Source organism: Corvus cornix, chromosome Z, assembly GCF_000738735.6.
Source record: "Corvus cornix cornix isolate S_Up_H32 chromosome Z, ASM73873v5, whole genome shotgun sequence".
Classification (NCBI taxonomy): Eukaryota; Metazoa; Chordata; class Aves; order Passeriformes; family Corvidae; genus Corvus; species Corvus cornix.
Window position 1 is genome coordinate 31,916,800 of NC_046357.1, and position 20,480 is coordinate 31,937,279.

The following is a 20,480-nucleotide window of genomic DNA, read 5'->3' on the forward strand; positions in this document are numbered from 1 at the left end:
AAGTGAACACCTAGGCCCTGTTAAAAGGAAGAAGCAGATCAGAGAATATAGCATTAGCACACCTGCTGGATGTACTCTCCTTCACTGCCTGTACCTGATTACATTTAAAAATTAAACAACTCCACACTTATGTGAGGGAAAACCTGTCTGCTGTATATTCTACTGTGTATTTCCCTGAATTCACATGATCTTTTCTCCGGACAGATAAAATAGGTATTGTATCAAGATAGTTCTTGCCCTATTTGGAGCCCATTTTGCAGATGTGTGTGGTTAGATATTTCCCAAGCAGGGGACTTACTTTCTCTTGGTTTTCAGTCTATGCTGTCACTACTGCCATAACACATTGAAACACAGTAACTGGTAATAATAATAACAATAATAATAATAATTGTAATAATAATAACGAATGCTACCTTCATCTAGGGCACATTGATATCTCCCACGGGATACAAGGTTTCTGAACTTGGAGTGAAATTTTAAAAGAGCAATAATATTTGTTACGTAATCCATATAGATTTACTAATCTCCAGAAAAATACTCCAAAGTCTACAGGTGACAGGCGTGGTAAAAAACAAAACAAAACAAAAAAAGGCATAATTTTTTGTTTATAAAGCTATAGAAAAAGCTTCTAATATAACACACATTTTTAGCTATAGTAATGCACTTAAAGAATAAATATTGCACCTAAATATACCAGAGTGCTTTCAATAAACTATGCTGCACATTAAATCAAGTGAAATGAACTGCCCACAAAATAATTTTATATTAATTATAGGTCACATTTAGCTGTAATATGAGAAGATTTTGGCTTAGTTTTCTATACACTGTAATCAAGAACCCCAGACTAGATAAATTTTTCGTAACATATAATTTTCATGTAACTTTTCTAATGAAACAAAGAAAATCTCCCCAGTTACAGAGACAGATTATATGACCAGATAAAGACATTAGAGTTGGTGCCAGGGGAGTGATAGTTGGTCCTTACCAACCACTATAAAAGACATAGACTGCTATCAAGTCACTAAATTCAGGTTATCATATAACCTTAAAACGTGCACATCAGTTGTAAATTCTTCAGAGCAAAGAATCTTTTTACTCTGCTTTGAGGGTCTTTCTGAGGGTGATAGAGCCCTTCAAAACGTCCTCTATTTTAATTTAAAAAATAATTTATATGCCACTAAGCCATAGATCATTTATTATATTATAGAATATTATATTATAGAATTATTATAGAATAGAATTTAAAAGAATAATATTAATAATTCTAATGGAATTATTATTATAGAATAGAATCATAGAACAGAGTCACAGAATAGAATATTTTCAGTTGGAAGGGACCCATAAGGATAATTGAGTCCAGCTCACTGTTCCTTTCAGGACTATCAAAACCATATGAATAAGAGCATAATGCAAATGCTTTTCTAATTACTTGTTGCAAATTAATAAACCAAACTAGTCTACTGAAAGAAATTACTTCAATAGTACTAAGGAACCACAAAAGCACTTTGAAAGCTTGTTTCAGAAGGCGTGTGGGCACTACATGTAATTACATACCAAGTGGGTAAGTAGCTGAGCTTCAGAGCAGTATCAGTATTTTCACTCATTTCAGTCACCACAAGGTGGTAGCATTTCTGAACATTACTCATACTGCCTGCCTTCTCTAGTACTTCAGCAGCGGCCTGATTTTTAATCGCAGAATGGTTGAGGTTGGAAGGCTCTGGATGTCTTCTGGTCCAGCCCCTCAACTCCAGCAGAAACACCCAGAGCCAGCTACCCAGATGGCTTTTGATCATCTCCAGAGTGGGAGACTCAACACCACTCTGAGCAACCTGCACCAGTGTTTGGTGACCCTCAGATTAAAGAACTCCAACATTTTCCTGATGTTGTTATTGTTCATATTAACATATTAATGTTCGAGAGGAACCTCCTGTGCTTCAGTATGTGCCCATTGCCTCTTGTCCTGTCACTGGGCACTACTGATAACATCATAGCTCCACCTTCTGTACACACTGCCTCCAGGTATTTGTACAGTGAGGTGATCCCCCTTGAGTTTTTCTTCTCCAGACTAAACAGTCCCAGCTCATTCAGCTTTTCCTCATAGGAAATAAACATCCATAAAGATCTTTGTGTTGGCCCGAACTCTCCACAGTACCCAAAATACTCTCCATGTGCTCACAACTAGACGCAGCATTACAGGTATGACATCAACAGTGCTGAGGAAAGGGGAAGAAGAACCTCCCTTAGCCTGCTGGCAATGCTCCTCCTAATGCAGCCCAGGACATAAATATTTTCTAATAATAAGAATAATATTAAAGAGCTCCAGGAAGCTCAGAGAAAAGTCTGGTGACTACTCTGGCTTTATTCTCACTGTGAAGATACATTACAGTACACTGTCTGCCCATTACTGTCTCAATTCTTCCTCACGCTTTTCCCCTCTATAGTCAATTCTTTTCCAACATTCAGTCTTCAGAAAAAGTTAAAATAAAGAAGAGCACAAGACAACAATTCTGCTCCTGGTTTCACAATTAAAAGCCAGTAGCTTATTCATTTGCACAGGTGAAGAGCAAGTTATGTCCCACCTGACTTAACTTAAAAGTTAATGTTTTCAAAATGCCTTAGAAAAGAAATTACATCTCTTTTGTTTACAGTTCAGTTCAAAATTGTAATTTAATTTCTAGTTTAAGGAATAAACTTATGCTAATAAGTTCCTCTCCATCAATGGTGGAGCTACCTGGTATGCTTTTTAAGGCACCAGTACTTTTTTCGCTATCAGTACAAATGTCTTGATAAACTAGCAGTAAGATGCAAAACATGTAACGAACTAAATGTGATAAGGAAGACACTGTACCTACACAAGAGGAAAATAGCTAATCAGCAACTTTGTAAAGAAAAGGCTACATTGGCTAGAGTGATCAAATCAAAGGACATAACTTACAAAGTCAGCACATGCAAACCGAGGCTGTTTATTCTCCAGCAGCCTGCATAAAGCAAGCTCCCACTGTGTTTACACTGGGTGTAAAACACAATGGCCAAGATGATTTGACCTGCACAAAACCTGGCTCTTTCTGCAAGTTTAAGAGCTTCCAGAACAGTGTTGAGCACAGAGAGAAATTCAGCTGTGTTTGTATTCCTCCATGAACATACAACCAAAAATGCTAACAGGTAGTTTTAATTACCTCTAGCAGCAGCAGTGCGTACCACCCACCTAATAAAGCATGGCAGCTGCCTCTGGAAGTGCCAATCTCTTCCTACTAATGATAAAGTTTTCAAACCTGAGTGCTTTGTGTTGCACCTAAATCAGATGTACAGACAACAATGATGTAAAAGTTCTCAAAAAGGACTTCATTTGCACATGGGTCTCCCTTCATTCTCCCTTGGCCTGCAAAGGCAGAGAATGAACACATAGTTTTGTGAGCAGCGGAGCATGCTTCAGCATAGAAATATCTCTGGGTGAAGAGCTCTCAATACCTGAACAGTGAACTAAACAATACTTTGAAGGTAAAGAGAGCTGGGAATTGTGAAACACTTTCAATAGGAACTCTTAGACTGCTGAGGAGGTTGTGAAATAAATGTTGTTGGAAGTTGTTTTTAAAAATCCATCTCAGATGTGCCCTAAGCTTCTAGCCACTGTATATCTTGTTATGGAGTTGAGAACACTTTACTGTACTTCAAAAAAAGCAGTCATCCAGCCATGATCAGCATTCACAGGAAACCACGTACCTTCACACAGGCCGCAGGGATTGGTTGCATTTGTTGTTCTCACAAGCTGTATGTGTTGGTGAAATAAATATCAGGCATGCTTTATTTGCTGTTGAATTTCTTTTAAAGTGAAGACATACTAGATGACTTCTTTTGGCCTCTCCACACTTTATGCTTTGTATTTTTGTTCAAAACCAGGGGGAATTTTATCTCAGGACTAAAAGTAATCTCCTCTGTATGCATCAATAAGGTCTAGGTGACCTGCCAAAACTCAAGATATGTAAGGTTATTGTGGTAAGAATAGAAACAGATGGCAGAGTCAGGTATTTTTCCACACACTTTCATCTGCTTCACAGTTCAAAGCCTTCAGTCACCTCCCAGGGTTAATCTTTCTTCCATGTTCTCTCCTTCTCCGTCGGTACTTTACATAATGGTATCAGACTTTGGCATCTTGTCTGGTTTTTTTGCGTTGTTTCTTTCTTGTATCAGCAAACACCCAGTTCAAAACAGTAACAGTAACACATCTTCACTTCTTATTTCAAGATATAGATGACTTTTGTTTTGGAGGAAGATATGCATTCAATTTTGAAAATGATATTACTTAAAAAACTTATTTTCACAAAGGAGCTCTGTCCTGCACTGTACAAAAGTCTTAAACTAATTACAATAGTTGAAACTTAGCATTTAAACCAGAGTCAAATCACCATTACAGAAATTAATGCCAAATATTATAATAAGAATTTTTAGTACTGAAAAGCTTTTAAATATATCGTTTAGTAGCCCATGGCACAGATGGGTGTGGAACAACAGTGCCCTATCAAATAAGAGGACCCTTAAAGAAACTGGGGGACTGAGTATTTCATATGCAGACCACAATATTTCTAGCAATAGGAGAAAAGTCCTATAAAAGACAAAAAATCCCTCACATGTTAACAATTTCAACAATAAATTGGGAGGGCACTAATTTCTCTGTTCAAAGCCTGAAAGCCTCTTAGGTGCAAGGATATCAGGACTTTTATTTGCTAATAATGCCAACCCTTTTTTTGAGATCTGAAGAAGGAGGGTGATACTTACATGCTTTTGCCATGCTTTTGCCATGCATGGAGAACAGAAAAATCTCTGGAAAGAAGTTCAGAAGTAAGTTTGTTAATATCTGAATATATGATCCACAGTAGTATTTACATAAGTGTCTATACATACCACAAGTGATTCAGTCTATCACCTTAATGCTGCCTTGTGTTTAGCTTATGCAGCAGAAGGACAGAAAGAGAGAGACATGATTTGAATGTAAGCAAACTATATGGCAAAGGCATGCCTTACCATTTGTTCTCAAGAAACTTTTAAAATTTATACTTTTAAAACTTAGATCTTGTTCTTGCCACTGGTCACTTTTTCCAATATAACACCTCAGTGCTGATCAGGTTTTGCAGTCTGTCCTGCTCAGCAGCTGAATACATCTCCTACCATCAGTGTTCCTGCCCAAGTTGGTGTCATGCAGAGAACGGTCCTACAGCCTCCAGAGAATCCTTGTATTTGGGCTGATGTACAGCACCATAAATTCATTATCCTACTTTTCCCTGAACATGATTTGACTTGCACAGGAATCATCACTGCCTATGAACAAATCTGTTCTCTTTTGAGTTGAAAAGCAAGTTAAATATTCAACATGTTCTCTGGAAGATCAACTCAAAGAGAGAATATTACATAGCGTAGGGAAGGCATTAAAAGAAAAACCAGCCCTCCCACTCATTCCTCTAGAAGATACTGAAGTAGAAGTTTCTTAATATCCAGCCTCAAATATCTGGAGTCTTGACTGCTAAGCAGCACAGGCACCTGAAAACCTTTCACACCCTGAAACCTGAGAAGTTTTTAACCTGTGGAGGTATTAGGCAGTGCAGAAGCTCCAAGCCTCAAGCAGGTAAACAAACTGCCAGAAAACAGGCAAATGTTAAAAAAGTTCAGGGACAGCTGGAGGGTTTCATGGCATTCTAATCCCCATTCTACATGCTGATTTCAAAACATTCTAATGGTTTTATGTAGCACTGCTGATATTACCTGGCATTACCAGTGCTCCCTCAGGCCTAAAACCAATTGTTACTCTGTTTCCTTTGCTTGGACTAGATGAACTATAAAATTTTTTACACATGTCAAGGAAGTATGACTTCTTCTAAAGCTTTCTACAAATAGGGTTTTAATTAAAAGAACAGTTACAGAAATGAAACAAGAGAATTCTGTTACTATTGGCATATTATACAAAATGTGCTATTTTAAATCAGAAGCAACACAAATACAGGTGGTTTCAAAAGCTTTAAAGAAAAATTTTATCTTAGAAGCAGAAAAAATATATTTATATTTAGAAGAAAAAACCTAAAGGGTTCCTTTGCAACTTTTTCAAAAAAATTCTAAGCCGTTTTGAAGAGTAGCAATAAGGCACATTTTACCAGATGTACCTTGATTAAACTTTGACAGTCAACACCAAAGGAAGCTGCTGGGAATATATTAATGTTCTTCACACACAGCAGAGAGGAATAGGCGTGAGCAAATTTCAGCCCAAGTATTCTGACCTGTTAGTACCTAAATATACTGAAATAGTACAAATCAAAGATTTAAAAGTTTTAGGATGAAGGATCATCTTTCCTTAATTGCAGATAGGTTACTCCCAAACAGACATAAAGAAAGATTTTTCAGAGTAAAGTGTTTGATATTTCTTTAGTTTACTAATGAAAGACTATGATTCAAAAATTGCTATGTTTCAAGAACCATGTTTATCCTATCTTTAGAGGTCCTACAGATATATCAACATTCTGAAACTCCTCAAGTGAAAGAGAAAGGTGAATGTGAGTTTTAAACTGATCCATGTTTCTTGGTTTGTGGACTCAACACTTCAAAAATTAAAAAACATGGGGATATTTTAAATTTTAAATTAGAGTGTGTTTAATGTTGGATAATGCTTGCTTTAGTGTTTGTTTTGCAACATTTTTTGTTGCTTTTCCTTGAGATTTGTTCTTGCTTGGAGTATTTACTTGAATTTTATAAAATTCAATGTAACTCACCAAAGATTTCTTTCAAAGGCTTGGAGGAATATATTTAAATTAAACCATGTTGGCATTCTGTATTGTAAATAACTACATACACAGTTATTTTTAAACTAGATCACCCTGGAATATGGAGTAATGAGTAAAGCAGAGTGTTTATAAGGTGATTCATAGCCTTTTAAATACCAGAAATCTGATAGCAACCTGGCTCCTATTACTTTTTTTACTACACAGGTATATTGTCATACTCATTTATCCTCCACATAGGAATTAAAAAATTTCCCCAAAACATTTTCTGGAAGCAACACCATCATAAAGTTTAGAAATTCTTCAAAAATAACGAATTTATTTAGTTTTTTTCTTTACCATTATAAAAATAACAATTGCAATATAAGTTTTGGGCCTATTTAATAATAGGTACTGATTTTGTCTTTGGTATTGTCTGCATCTTAGACCTCAGACATTTCTACATATGGTGATAGTTGTAGCTCTTGAAATAAAAGTGCTGAAGAAATGTAGATTATGTTCTAAAACAATCTCCAGCTTAGGCTACTTCTTACTTCATGACACATAATTCCTACAGTCCTGACTTTAAATTATAAACAAAGTTGCAAAGGTTAGCAGTACAAATCTTCCAACATTGACAAATACTACTGTCATTTACTTGCACAAAACAGATTATATAAAACTTTTGCTCTGTGTAGAAGCTTATTTTCTACATACTTTTTACTTCCTGTTAGTTGGACAGATGCACTGCCACGTAAATATGAACAATACATATGCATTTTATGTAGATTACAATAAAAGGAATCTTTAGCAAAAAATCTCAGTGCTTTTACCTCTGGACACAGAGAAAAAGAAAGCCAAAACCATAGCATTGAGCTAGTTACCTCAATAAGAAGATCAGGAAAACAAGAAAATAATAATGAGAAAAACCACCAATATCAATAAACTAAGAGTCTTGCCACATTGAGACAATAATTTTAAATATATGGTATAGACAAGGACCCAGTAAAAATGGACAGAGTGAGATAATCTTAACACAAGTACCACTTCCATTACAACACTCCCTAATCGTTTTATAGTTTGCCTTGAAGCCTGAGATATTTTTCAGAAAGAAGAGCAGCAACGGTGTGGCAAAGAGGTTAAGGGCCTTCAGAGACTTAGATACTTATGCAGCCTTACACTGAGGTTTGTGAGAGACATGATGGGGATGATGATATGTGGCTTATTCTGCTTCTGAGTGTTAGAGACAGTAAATGAACATTTGAGTCTGCCTGTGGGGAGGAGAAAGTGAAAATTATTTTATTTAGCAATAAGTCTTTATATCTGCCAGACCTGTCAAATGGCTCTTCTACACATGCAGCAGTATTTAGCGATTTCAACTGACAATACTTTAAAAATATGCTCTGTGTTGAAAAACAGTTTAAAAATAAATGAACTGTTCATTGTAGAACCCGTACTAGAGAAGCCTGTTAAATGGCTGATCCTTTACCTAGGTTATATTTAGAGATACCTCACACATAATTTTTCTGGTTTTGAAACTTCAAGGAGATGATTATTGAATTTTTACTAAAAATTACTATGGAAACCTTTCTCATAATACTTCACTAACCATTTGTTTATGAATATGATATTTGCAAAGCACATAAATTAAATACTTTTGTTATTAAAGAAACACAAAGAAAGATGGACTAACCAAATTGTGAGTACAGCCAGAACTCCTTTAGAAAAGGGTTTTTAGCAACTCCCAGACACAAGCTTTTTCACATTGCAAGGTAAGAGCCCAAAATGAATAATAAGGCTTTAAAGCCCTGCAGAAAAATTGATGCAAACAAATACTTCATTTTTGAAGTATATAGGCATAGTAAAGACTTCTGAACTTTAATTTCAGGAAAACAATTAGTCAGTATGAAAATTGGAATAATTCTCAAGCCTTATGGTGTAACCATGACATGTTGTTCCCCTCCTTACCACCACTGCCCTTCCCTGAGTTCTCACAACGTTTGGAAAGCAAAGTAATGCTGAGGGACAGGGCACAGGAAAGGGGACAAGATGTGCAGCACATCATTGGCCTCTCTGTCCTTCCTACTGCTCCTTCCCCCTTGTTTGTCTTCGTTCTTTCTCGCCCCCATTGTCAGAAGATGTCTGAAAAAAAAAAAGAAAAAAAGAGGAAAAAAGTTAGCACCCTCTCCCCCCCACAAACTGTTGCTCTTTAACAGGTGAGGGGTCTTCACTGAGCTACTAACAGAAAAGAATGCATGATAGAAGAGACTTATTGCTCATGCCTGAGCCTGTGCTGTCTAGGCGGACTGCTGTAGTCACTGCCATCACCAAAGTGAAACTCTTCTGCAGTTCGTGCTGGGCAATTGTCTGCTTTGATTATTACACAAGCTAGTCCAGCAAAAAATTCCTGCCTTGACATAATGTAGCAATCGCAAAAGCAGCTTGTAAGCTGATTTCCCCTGGCCGTTAGTTTTCAGTTACGATGGTTTGCAAACAGACTGAAATGTAGGAAGGCATACTAACAAAAAAGTATTCTAGTGAGACAATTTTGGCTGGTCATTTTTGTGCATCATTCCATGATCAGCTGACCTGGAGAAATCTTCCAGAATCCCTTTTGCTTTCAGTGGAAAGTAGAGCTCACTACCTTATGTTAAAGCCATTTTCAGTGCTGTCGACACAGTGGTACCAGAGCAAACAGTATTCTAGTGGAGAGAAGACAAAACAGGATTATCTTGACATTTATTAGTACATCACTGACCACTAACACTCATGCTGCAGGTGGTCGGTTAACACCATTGAGACAGAACTATGAAGCTGCAAGTAGCCAATAGGCCAATTATTATTAGGTGGTTAATGGACTGGTGTACAACAGGCTACTAATGTAGATTTCAGCAAGTCATTTATAGAAAAATGGCCCCTGCACCCAGACATACCCTTAAAAATTTCTTTTTCAACACCTTGGCACGAAAACATTTTGCAACAAGATCATTCATATAGATATAAAAAGTTATTCAACTCTATCCAGATGAAGATTTTGGCAAGGAAGTCCATTCCAGAAATAAAAGCATAACTATTTACTCACATAATGCTGATTTTAAAAGTGCCTATACTTGCCTTGTGGTTACCATGTTCTTTTTTTCTTTTATTGCCAGACTAGTATTTGAAGACACTTACATACTTACCTCCTCATTTTAAGATAACCACTTAATAACACAGACACACCCCAGGCAGTTAGAAACTAAGAAAATGGCCAATTTGTCTGAATGTTCATGGCTTAAATCTTACAAACACCATAAAATGACACACACAAAAGATTTTTTTTTTTTGCATGTAGTAGTGACTATATCACATAAATGTAAAGTTAATTATATTAAAGTATCTGATTGAGTAACCTTATTTGTTCCTTGTTAACTGTTTTCCTACATTTGTTCCCCATTAGCCTCATGAGGTTTATCAGTTGATGTGATTGAATCTGACAGATCTCATCTACAGTTCACATGACAAGTTACCTGAATGAACATAAAAGACTCTTTTTTTTAGAAACACTTTTTAGAAAACTGCTAAAGATATGAGGCTCCACCACCTTCTTAGAACCTGTGAGAATCGAGTAACAGGTAGTGACGTAAATTCGCCCTAATGGCCCTGACCAGCAATAACTTGGGATGTTCTCCCCTCCACCCAAAGGCTCCAAAGAGTCTAAGTTGAGGGCTGGGCAGGCCCTGAACTGAGTTGTCCTGCCCTGTGGATGGACACTGTCGTATCACTGTCCCTCGTCCTGCCTCTGGCCTCATGTCCCATCCTGGACCCGATCCATTACTGTGCCTTGTCTGGGACTGCTGGCAGCCCCTGTATTGAAGTACCCCAGACCATGGTGTGTTCAGGTGCAGCCAGACTGCCCTCTGGTCAGGGAGGGTGCTTCTGCCTGTGTTGGGGGCATCCTCAGCACCTGTTTTGTCCCCCAACTTGTTGAGTAGCTCTGCTGTTGCTGCTCAGTGACACTGACTATGTATAATGGAGTCACATGAATAGGAAATGCAGGTTTTCTCTCTGTCATCTCTCAAAGTAAACTGCCTTGTGAAGGGGGAAAGGGGAATACCAGGGAAAAAGGAGAGCACAAAGAGCATGTCAAACATTGCTTCAAGCAAGCAAAATTCATATGTGCCAGAAACTGTTATTAGCAGTGTTAACACAACAACACAGCAGCTCAATCCAGCAGACTTAATACAAGACCATTTTGATTTACAATCACATTGAACAGGATTTACGTAGAAGATGCTTGAGGAATGAGTCTCTTGCACCACAAAATGACTGTGGTTTCAGGATTCAGTAATGCTGAAATGTGTGCAGAGAAGTACAAGTACCTGTAACTCTTAAGTACCTTAAATTCTTTTCTCTGTCTCCTGTTTAAGTTGCTTCTTGGGCTTTCAAGAGTCATTTTTCCTCTTCATTTCCATACCACAGAAAAGGAACATGTGAGAAGAAAGCTAAGAAAATGAGTGAAAGTTTTTGCTACTGAATTTAAAGAAGTCAGTATTTTAGCATATAGCCCAGTTATACCAGATGGCAAAGTATTTCTGAAAATGTTCCATATAGAAGACCTAAGTTCTTAAAACATAGAGACAGTGTCAGAAATGGTAGTACAAGTACAGGGAAGTACTTCTAGCAAGAGGAGGTCACAGGAATGAACTGTTATACCAGCTAACATTGATAATACTCTTGTCACGGTCATCAGATAAAATTTCTAATGCAGTCAAAGCACGAAACAATGGAAGCACAAATAAGGGGCAGATGTTCTCTGGCGTACTGTTTAACTGTGTTGAAAACATGAAAGCTCGGAAAGCAGAGGCAAGTTGAAAATTATCTTATTCTTGCCTGAAGGCACAGAAGGCAAACACCCTGTTCTAATCCTTTGAAAGATGAGTACAGCAGCCCTTTCACCTAGAAATTCAGCATAATGAAAAGACGGAACACTTCCAACTGGTAGTTACTGAAAACACCCTGATATGAAAGATGCTTATTTTTAAAAGTTTCTTTTAAATTAAAATTTGTCTCCCTAGCACATACCCACAAAGCAGAAGCAAATAATGGAAATGGTAGGCATCTAGCTCATGATTTCTTAGAGACAGTTACAGATAGTTGAAGTTTTGCACATGATTTTCATGCCTCATCTGCTCCATGCTATTTTGACACAGGCCAACATGACAGAAAATTTCCCTGACAAGCATTGGAAGATTTCTTCGAGACTCTTATGGTATCCTAGTTAAAGCCAGATGAGATTGTATAAAAGTATACTTTTGTTATTTGACGTCTCTTGAAAACCAAATTGGGATGCTGTGCTCTGCAGTGATAGTCTAGAACAATTATAAGAATAACAAAAAAATTAAGGTGTAGAACTTTCAAAAAATGTTTAGGTGTTTTCCATATGAGTCAAGTTCCACTAGTGCTCAACAAAGTATCTATTTAAAGAATGTGAAAATCATGGCACTTCGTACTGAGAAGTCTGTTTCCTTCTCCCTTCAGTTAATGACCTGTCTCAGGTTTCCCCATGCTTTCAAGTCTTCTTGTTTACCTTACACCTGAGACAGCACCAAAATATCCTTTATAAAGGATTTGTATTCAGATTCTAATTTTCCTCTGGCTCTTATTTCATCTTTCTGTATAAATGATTACCTATTCTTAAGAGCCATGTAATGTATGCATCCCTTTGACAGGTCAGTGCTGTGTCCTATACCCGATAAGCAAGGCAATAGCTGTGGAATGGGAAAAATCAAAAGCACTGGTTTGAGACTATCAGATGATAGTATGAAGTCCTTCTGCATAATTGTTCTGCCTCAAATGTATAAACTGGTAGCTTGGTTAATTCACATTGCTTCTGGATGACAGTGGGACTGAACCCAAACTCTATAATTTCAGGACCAAAAGACTCACTGTTGTGAACTTCTTCCATCAGCAGTCCACAAAGTAGTTCTAGGAGTGAGAATATTTTAATATTTCAGTATGCTTCTTTGGAAGCTTGTGGCTAAATTTTATTGGGGTACTAATGCATATGGCTCCTAGTACAAACACATTTTCATGAATTCAGGCAAAACAACAAATTTACCTTTAGAGCCTATTCAAAGCTAAGTAAAATTAAAAATAAAATGGGGCAAGGGGGTGTTAATGATCTAACTCATTAATAGTAAAGCTTTCTATTAAAATTTCTCCTACCTGAGATGATTTTTCTCTACATCTTTCCAACCTTTGAAAGGTTGACACAAGTCTGTTGACATGCTGTAGTGAATGACTTGAGACAAGACACTTTATGTAATGTAAGTATTTCAAATGAATGTCCTCACACAACTACAGAATAAACAAGCATTCCAAAACATTATAAAAATTAATTTTCATTTCCTATGGATTTGAATCCTAAATGCTTTCCTTTGATGAAAAACTTCCATAATGTCTGGTCTGCACTATGACAACAACTTTAGACTTTACCTCCTCAGGTCTCTGTAATAACTGTAGTATGACAACACCATTCATTCCCCAAATTCCCATGGGACATTATTAGTCAAGGGTTAGTTTTGTGTGGCTTTTTCAGGATTATGACTTGCTTACTGGCCACTCAGACATCAAATTCTGGTTTTCTTATTACTTGTTTAATTTTAGGTTTAAGATTTTAGCCTTTGCTAGACATATGTTTTGCAGCTAACCTCTGGATATTAATAGACACAATTACTTAGATATTATTGTTTCACTTTAATGGGAATGGAATTGAAGAGTGAGATGTGAAGATCTGGAAATTGCATTTTCAAGGTATTTTTATTTTTAGTTTAATCTTCTGGATTATATTTTAAAACATAATATATATTTTTAAATATATTTATTTTAGAATATAAAAAAGGAAGAATTCAATAGTGGTGGACAATCAGCAAGGCAATGTTCAGAATATGATGCTATGTTCTTCCTCTTCCATATTACAGCATTCTGACACTTTGAAAAGCCAGGAATCTATTTTTAAGTCATAAAATTTTTTTCTTCTAGGCATTTCTATTTAATCTCTTTCTGCTGTAAATTTGAAAACTTCTATTTCAGATGAAGAAAAGCCACTACTTTAAAATTACTTTAAGAGGAAATTAGAAAATACATGACACTTCAGATTTTATGCTACTGTTTTCCCTGAGGGGACCCAAAAACTCCATAAATCTAAAATACCTTATTTAAAACAACTTTTGTTCCCCCCTCCCCCCAATTTGATACTTATGTCACTAAAATAGCCCAAGCAAATTCCCTTAGGCATATTAACCATGTTCAGAGTTAATAAAAATAAATGTACAGCACCATATTGTGTTATCTGGATATTAAAAGGCATAATGTGCCAAAATGGTAACATCAAAACTACAGGTTTTTTATGCTACAGAAGCATTTCTGTAATCAGTGCATATTTTCTTGCAATACTGAGATTTTGTTACAGGGAAATGCTTTATCTTTAACCACAAAAAAAATCCCCAAAACTTCTCACATATGAGTTCCACCAGTAGAAAATTAAACTCCTTTGTATTTCACTACTGGGTCATAGCATACTCTCAGGCATCAAAATGTTTTCTGTTGAAGTGAAATTGAGCAGAATAATTACAGCATACTAAATAATTCAGGGCTCAGTGGTTTTTCTGTGGTATGAGTTGATGCGTCTTGTATAATGTCAAAAGTAAATTAAATTTCAGCTCATGACATTTAACAAGAAGCTGACGAACAGGTAGTTTCTTGGCATACTTCTGGGGTTTTATTTACTTTAAAATAAATATCACTACATTTAAAATATGAGAACTTTCTAGAGGTTTTTTTGAGTTAACCTTTGCAATAGTTTTAATCAAGGTTTCTTCATAGTATGGACGTATCACTTGCAAGTACATGATATGTTAGTAATTTTATTCTCATAATAACATACGTTTTTTCCCAGACAACTATTTTTCCCAACAACTTACTCAATGCATATGGCAACTCATGTTCTCTTAACTGTTCATATGTTACACTCAACAACCCATGCATGCAGATAGTTGCATCTTCACTGCTGATATTAACTAGTTAACAAGAAAAAAAATTAATTTCTTTGTGAAGTCTTCAAATTCTGTGCTGTTTACTTAAAAAAAACCCCCAAACAAACAGATGTGCATGTGTTTCCATTGGATTAAGAACTGAAACAGTAGAGAGGAAAAATATTGAAGGTGAACTTAACTAATTTCTAACCCACCTCCTAACTTTAGGTGCTAGATCAGCTACCATTTCACTTAGCCTAGAATAGAAACTGCAGATCCTTATGTCTTAATCTGTAGTTGCTTGTGTAACCATCAAACCAAGGGTCTAAGAGAGCCTTAAGGTGTAAGGTTAGGCATGTGGCTTGACTAAATAACCCAGTTTGGGGACATTGTAAGAGATTAATCCAATATCCCCAGGGAATTCTGGCACAGGCAGGGTTTGAATCGAATTCCAGCATGGCTTCACCTGAGTTATGTGACTTTTTCATTGCCTATTGATATTTCTTGGCTTGCATTACCCATTTTTACAACAGACCAGAAAATTATTGGAAAACAACTCATGCATTAGAGAATTGTCCTGTCTCCCTTCAGGAGGATACAAGAAGTAAGTTATTGCTGATGTTTACAAGAAACTTGGATACTGAATAGAGAGGATTGATATAATTTCTCCGTAGAATTAACGGGAAAAGAGACAATTCAGAGATCACAAACCCACAATTTTGCTTTGAGATGACGTGTTGCAGAGTCATACCAGAGTCTTTATGTTAAGGTCTTGCTCATCATTTCAGTTCTTGGGGATTAGCAGCACTGATAATATCTAAACCACAAAGTTCTTCCTCTCTGTTCTCGTGACATGACTTTGGTGACATACTAGTCATAAGTCACTTTAGTAAATGCAATGTTGCCTGGATGGTTTTTAGCTCACAGCAGAGTATATTTAAAATATATTTCTCTCATCCACAGGCAATTCTTATTGATCTTACTTTTGTGCTCTATCAATTACCTATTGCTTTTCCTCTCACTCTCATCCATATGCCCAGAGCTTTTCATTGACCTGACCCACCTTGCCTTCTGCTTTCTTTCTGCCTTCTTCAAAGCAATCTTTGCAAACAAGAGTATCTTTCAGCCTCTATTTTCCTTCAAATCAACACATAAGTATGCATCATCCTAAGGAGTCACGGCCTTTCCCTTTATTATTTATGCATATTTCTGCAGCAGTTAACAACAACCAAACTCCAGTCAATCAAACAGCTACAGCGAGTTTTTATATGTTAAGCACATGTTAATGCAGCATTTACTCTACCTGTTAGTTACTTTAAAAAAATTTGTGATAGTGGCCCTTTGAGGTATCTCCACCTAAGAAAAGTAAGCTAGAACTCTGTAGTCTCACAGAATGTCTTTCTGGAAGAAGTGATTCTCACCAGCTGAAAACCTAAATATTTCTGTCTTCCTGTAAATGGACACCTAGCTAGGACAGGACATACACATCCACTGTACTTTCCAAGTAAGGAACACTGCAGTATCAATAAAAAACTGTCAGCCTACTGAGAGTATTGCCTTTAAAGGGGCATGAAATCTATTCATAACCTAGTTTTGCACTATTTAATTTGCTTGAATTTGCTTTCAGTGCATGTCCAGTCAGTGTTCATATAACAGACCTGTGTCTGTACATTCTTCATCTCCTCGATCTTAGTGGTAAAACAGAAAAAAGTACTAGAGAGAGTTGGGAATACAACTCAACTCTTCAAGTGTCTGCTCTCCTTCACTGCTTCGGGGCCAAGCCTGCGGGCGGGGCCGAGCCCCGGGGACCAGCGGGTCCCCGATTTCGCGGGGCGGGACCGGCCGGCAGAAGCCACCTGCCCCCAGCGCCTCCCACCGCCCGCCCGGGACCGCGCCCGGAGCTCGCTCAGCCGCCGCCTGGGCCCGGGGCGAGGCTTCCTACACTCGGCCGTCGCCGCCTTCCCCGGGCGTCAACCCCGGGCTGCGGCCGCCGGGCGGGGTGAGCGGGAGATCGCGCCTTATGCAACCGGCTCAGGGAGCGGCCGCCGCCGCCTCGCCGGCAGCAGCAGCCCGGCGCTGTCCGTGAGTCCCGGGGCCGAGGGGGGAGAAGGTGTCCGGCCTCAGCCTCAGCCGTGCGCGGGGAGCGCAGCGCTCCCGCCCCGCTCCCGCCAGGCCGTCCGCAGGTGCGGCGAGGCTGAGGCGGGCGGGGGCTCCGGCCGTGCCGGGGCTGAGGCGGGCGTCGGGCGCCGTCGGAGCTCGCTGTCTCCCTTGCTCCTGAGCGGTGTTGGGCCCGCGAGTCCCGCTGTAGAGGAGGAGAGGGCGGGAAGAGCCTCAGCCCGTGCCAGCCTTCGCCTCCGCGCCCTGCCGGGCCGTGTGCCCGGCCGCCCGGCTGCGGGGAGATGCGTGGCTGGGACGACCTCTACCCTCTCCCAGTGCCGCCCTCCTGGGTGCCGGGGGCTGCCGTCGGGATTCTTTCCCTGCACTTCCTCCAGAAACTCCTCTTCCCCTACTTCTGGGCCGACCTGAGGTACCTACTCAAAGTGTTCACCTATGGGCTGAGAGTGGAGATGTACCGGCTGCAAGGGAGGGTTGTCACCGTCCTGGACAAGTTTGTGAAGCTGGCAGAGAAGCAGCCCCACAAACCGTTCCTCATCTACGAGGGGACCGTTCACACCTACCGGGATGTGGACCGAAGGAGTAACAGGATAGCGCAGGTCTTTCTGCAGCACGAGGCTCTGAAGAAGGGAGACACGGTGGCCTTGCTGATGGGGAATGAGCCCGACTTCATCCACGTGTGGTTCGGACTGGCCAAGTTGGGCTGTGTGGTGGCGTTCCTCAACTTCAATGTCCGCTTCAGATCTCTCCTGCACTGTGTCAGTAGCTGTGAGCCCAAGATACTGGTTGTGGGAGCAGGTAGGGTATACTCCTCATTCCTATATCCAAAGCTTTTAATGTCACATCTCCCATATGTCTGGCCCTCCAGATCCTTTATTGGAAACCTGATTTACAGATGTTCACAGAATCAAAGAAATACAGGGCTGGAGCAGGCTTCAAGATGATAAAGCTTCAGCCTCTCAGGCAGAATCAGTTTTATCCATGCTTTGTGAAAATCCATTTACCCTTTTCTTAAAAAACGTGTATTGCAGGAGAGTTTTCAACATCTAAGTACAGCCTGTTACCAGTGTTCAGTTGCTTCAGTAGTAGCTTAAAGTGTCTCTGAAAACATTAAAATTACCTATTAAGTATAATTTTCCTTTACTTCTCAAATAGTAAAATTTAATCTTATTTAAGTAATGTACTTTATTCTCTTGTACTATCTCCCCATCTTTCTGCTGATCAAACACACTGTAAAATTGGAAAGTCTAAGCTTGGACTGTACAACCTCTGCTGTTCAGCTGCAGAGGTATGACAGTTTTCCAGGAGTAAAGTTTTGGGAGTAAGGCACATAGGAGGTTGATTCATAAAAACCAACTTACTGTTGGTGTTGGATTGTGGAAGAAATTGCTGTGTTTGAATCCGGATGGTAGTGTGTGTGGTGTAAGTTTCTTGAGTATTACATTTTTATTAAATGCTTCAAAAGAATTTAAAATATTGTTGTAGGCATCCTGGGCATTGGACGTTCAAATTTGGCTTCAATTAGATAGATGTGTAAACTGAAGACAGATCCAAAACATAAACTTGCCATAGCATTTATGATCAAATGAAAATGAACCTGCAGTGCTCAACAATCACACAGAACCTTGACACTTGGTTGGAGGAAAATATATCAAAATATTGCATACTAATGTAATCCCATCTCTCTAAAATTAATGTTTCAAGTTTACTTTGCCTTTTTCTGTTGCACACCTTCTTGATTTTACTCCTGTTACACAAGTTGTGGGGTTTTGTACCCATGATACCTAAATGACGGAATTTCCTTCCTTCTGTTTTCTGCTGCTGTGAATTTGTGTTTTAAAAAATGCATTTAAGATTTTTCCCTTGCATATTTTTAAATTATAAATCTTGTCATTCTGATTCTATATGGTTTGCTGGTTTAAGATGCTTGGTAATTAAAACAAGCCAATTTAAATATAATCCAAATACATGATAACAAGACTTCTGAACTGACAGCTTTTCATTTTGCCCTCTTACTTAATTTTTTTAAAAAATCTTGTTTAAGCCCCTTCTTATGAATATGTACTTTTGAGTGTATGGATTGAGGAAGGGAATTAATGTTCAGGAACTTCGTGCTCATTGACTGTGGCTAGGGAGAAACTGTGGATCAAAGCTTGTATCTAAGAGAAGTTTTTATTTAAATTAGAGGTAACTAATGGATGAAAAAAGCATCTGCAGAGCAGGGCAAGGAACTGTGTTTCTCCACTCTTAATTTTCTACCAGCAGCTGACAGTAAGAGCAACCATGTTGAACTAGGTTCTTTTGGGAGTCTGCCTCTGCTCACAAGAGGTGTGGGCAGACAGATGGTACAACAGAGATACCAACAAATTAGTCTCTCAGTTGTTGTTCTACATTTTGGACTTCTTACTTTATTAGTGACTTTTAGTGTCTGGTTTAAGTCTGTCAGTCCCATGAGCCTTCTCAGTACTTTTCTTCAGGACTTAGAGGCTCTTTTTATCTCTATCTGTGAAAGAAGTTAAAGTTGCTAGGTCCTCAGCTATTGACCACCTCATATGGGAGCCTCTCCAAAGGAGTATAGATTTAGGAAATGAAAGTTTGTACTTAGTCCAGTGACTGTGAGGCCTAACTCACACCACTCTTGAAAGAAACATATTGTAACTAATTATTGTAGATAGTAATTTCCCCGTAATGTTTATAAAAATTGCAGAGCAATGTTTAATGCTGGGGTTACGCAGTCAGTTTCATAATTCTTAGAGGGCTATTAAACATCTTTTCATCCAATGTTAGTGTGAGTTTCAAGGGATTCTTCCTCATCAATAGACATGAGTTGTGCATTTTCCTATTGTGGCATCATTTTCACAGGAGTGTGGATAGTTTGAATGTAGTATTTTTTTCCCAAAGTATTTACACTAAAACCAATCAACTTGTTGTCTAATATCTATCATTGCCATAGACAGGCATCGTGTTTGGCAATTAAGATTGTTTTTTTTTAAATCAGAGAATAGTGTGTAATGGCAGTATTTCTGGATAGTGAAATTCTTTTAAAAAATATGCGCGTTTTTCACCCCTACACAAAGAAATACAGGTTAACTTGGCAATTCTGTTTCTTGCAATAGTTACAAACTAGATCTTCAGTGTTTTGGATGACCTTTGATCTTATTCACAGACTGCAGCACAGAAGATATTATCCCCTTAACAATTTGACTGCCTGTGCTCAGCAAGACCAAATTTGCTCTTGAAATTCTTGTCTGTAATAGCACATTAGAACAGGAACTTGTATAGTGGTTCTACTGTTTTATCATGCTGTGTACCTAGTTAATAGTAAGGTTTCATTTATGCTGAAGGGAATCTTCTACCTTTGGCTGCTATCTGAAGCAATTCCCACAGATAATTGTTTATGGCTGAATCTTCCCTGCTCCCAGTGATGTAGTGTAGCTACATCCCAGTAAATGATGATGTAGCCTCCCTTTGTGTGAGATGATTGCATCTTGAAGCTTTTTTTGTACCTAATTTTCAAAAATGCTTTTATTTTTTACAAATGCGATACCTCCAAACAAATAGGCTGGATACTATTTATGGTTGCGTTTTCTTCCATACCTTGTTCCATTTT

At 38.4% G+C, this 20,480-nt stretch overlaps 1 protein-coding gene across 2 annotated transcripts in view; it reads left to right on the plus strand.

The window, feature by feature from the left end:
- Nucleotides 1-16,648: 16,648 nt before the first annotated feature.
- SLC27A6 (solute carrier family 27 member 6) overlaps nt 16,649-20,480 on the plus strand; it is a 37,264-nt gene continuing 33,432 nt past the window's right edge. The window contains exon 1 of one of the 2 annotated variants that reach the window (XM_010399993.3): nt 16,649-17,668. In XM_010399993.3, the coding sequence (XP_010398295.1) occupies nt 17,155-17,668 (514 nt within the window). In that variant the 5' untranslated portion in view covers nt 16,649-17,154. The remainder of the gene's footprint in view (nt 17,669-20,480) is intronic. The other variant, XM_010399991.3, reaches the window with a different exon arrangement.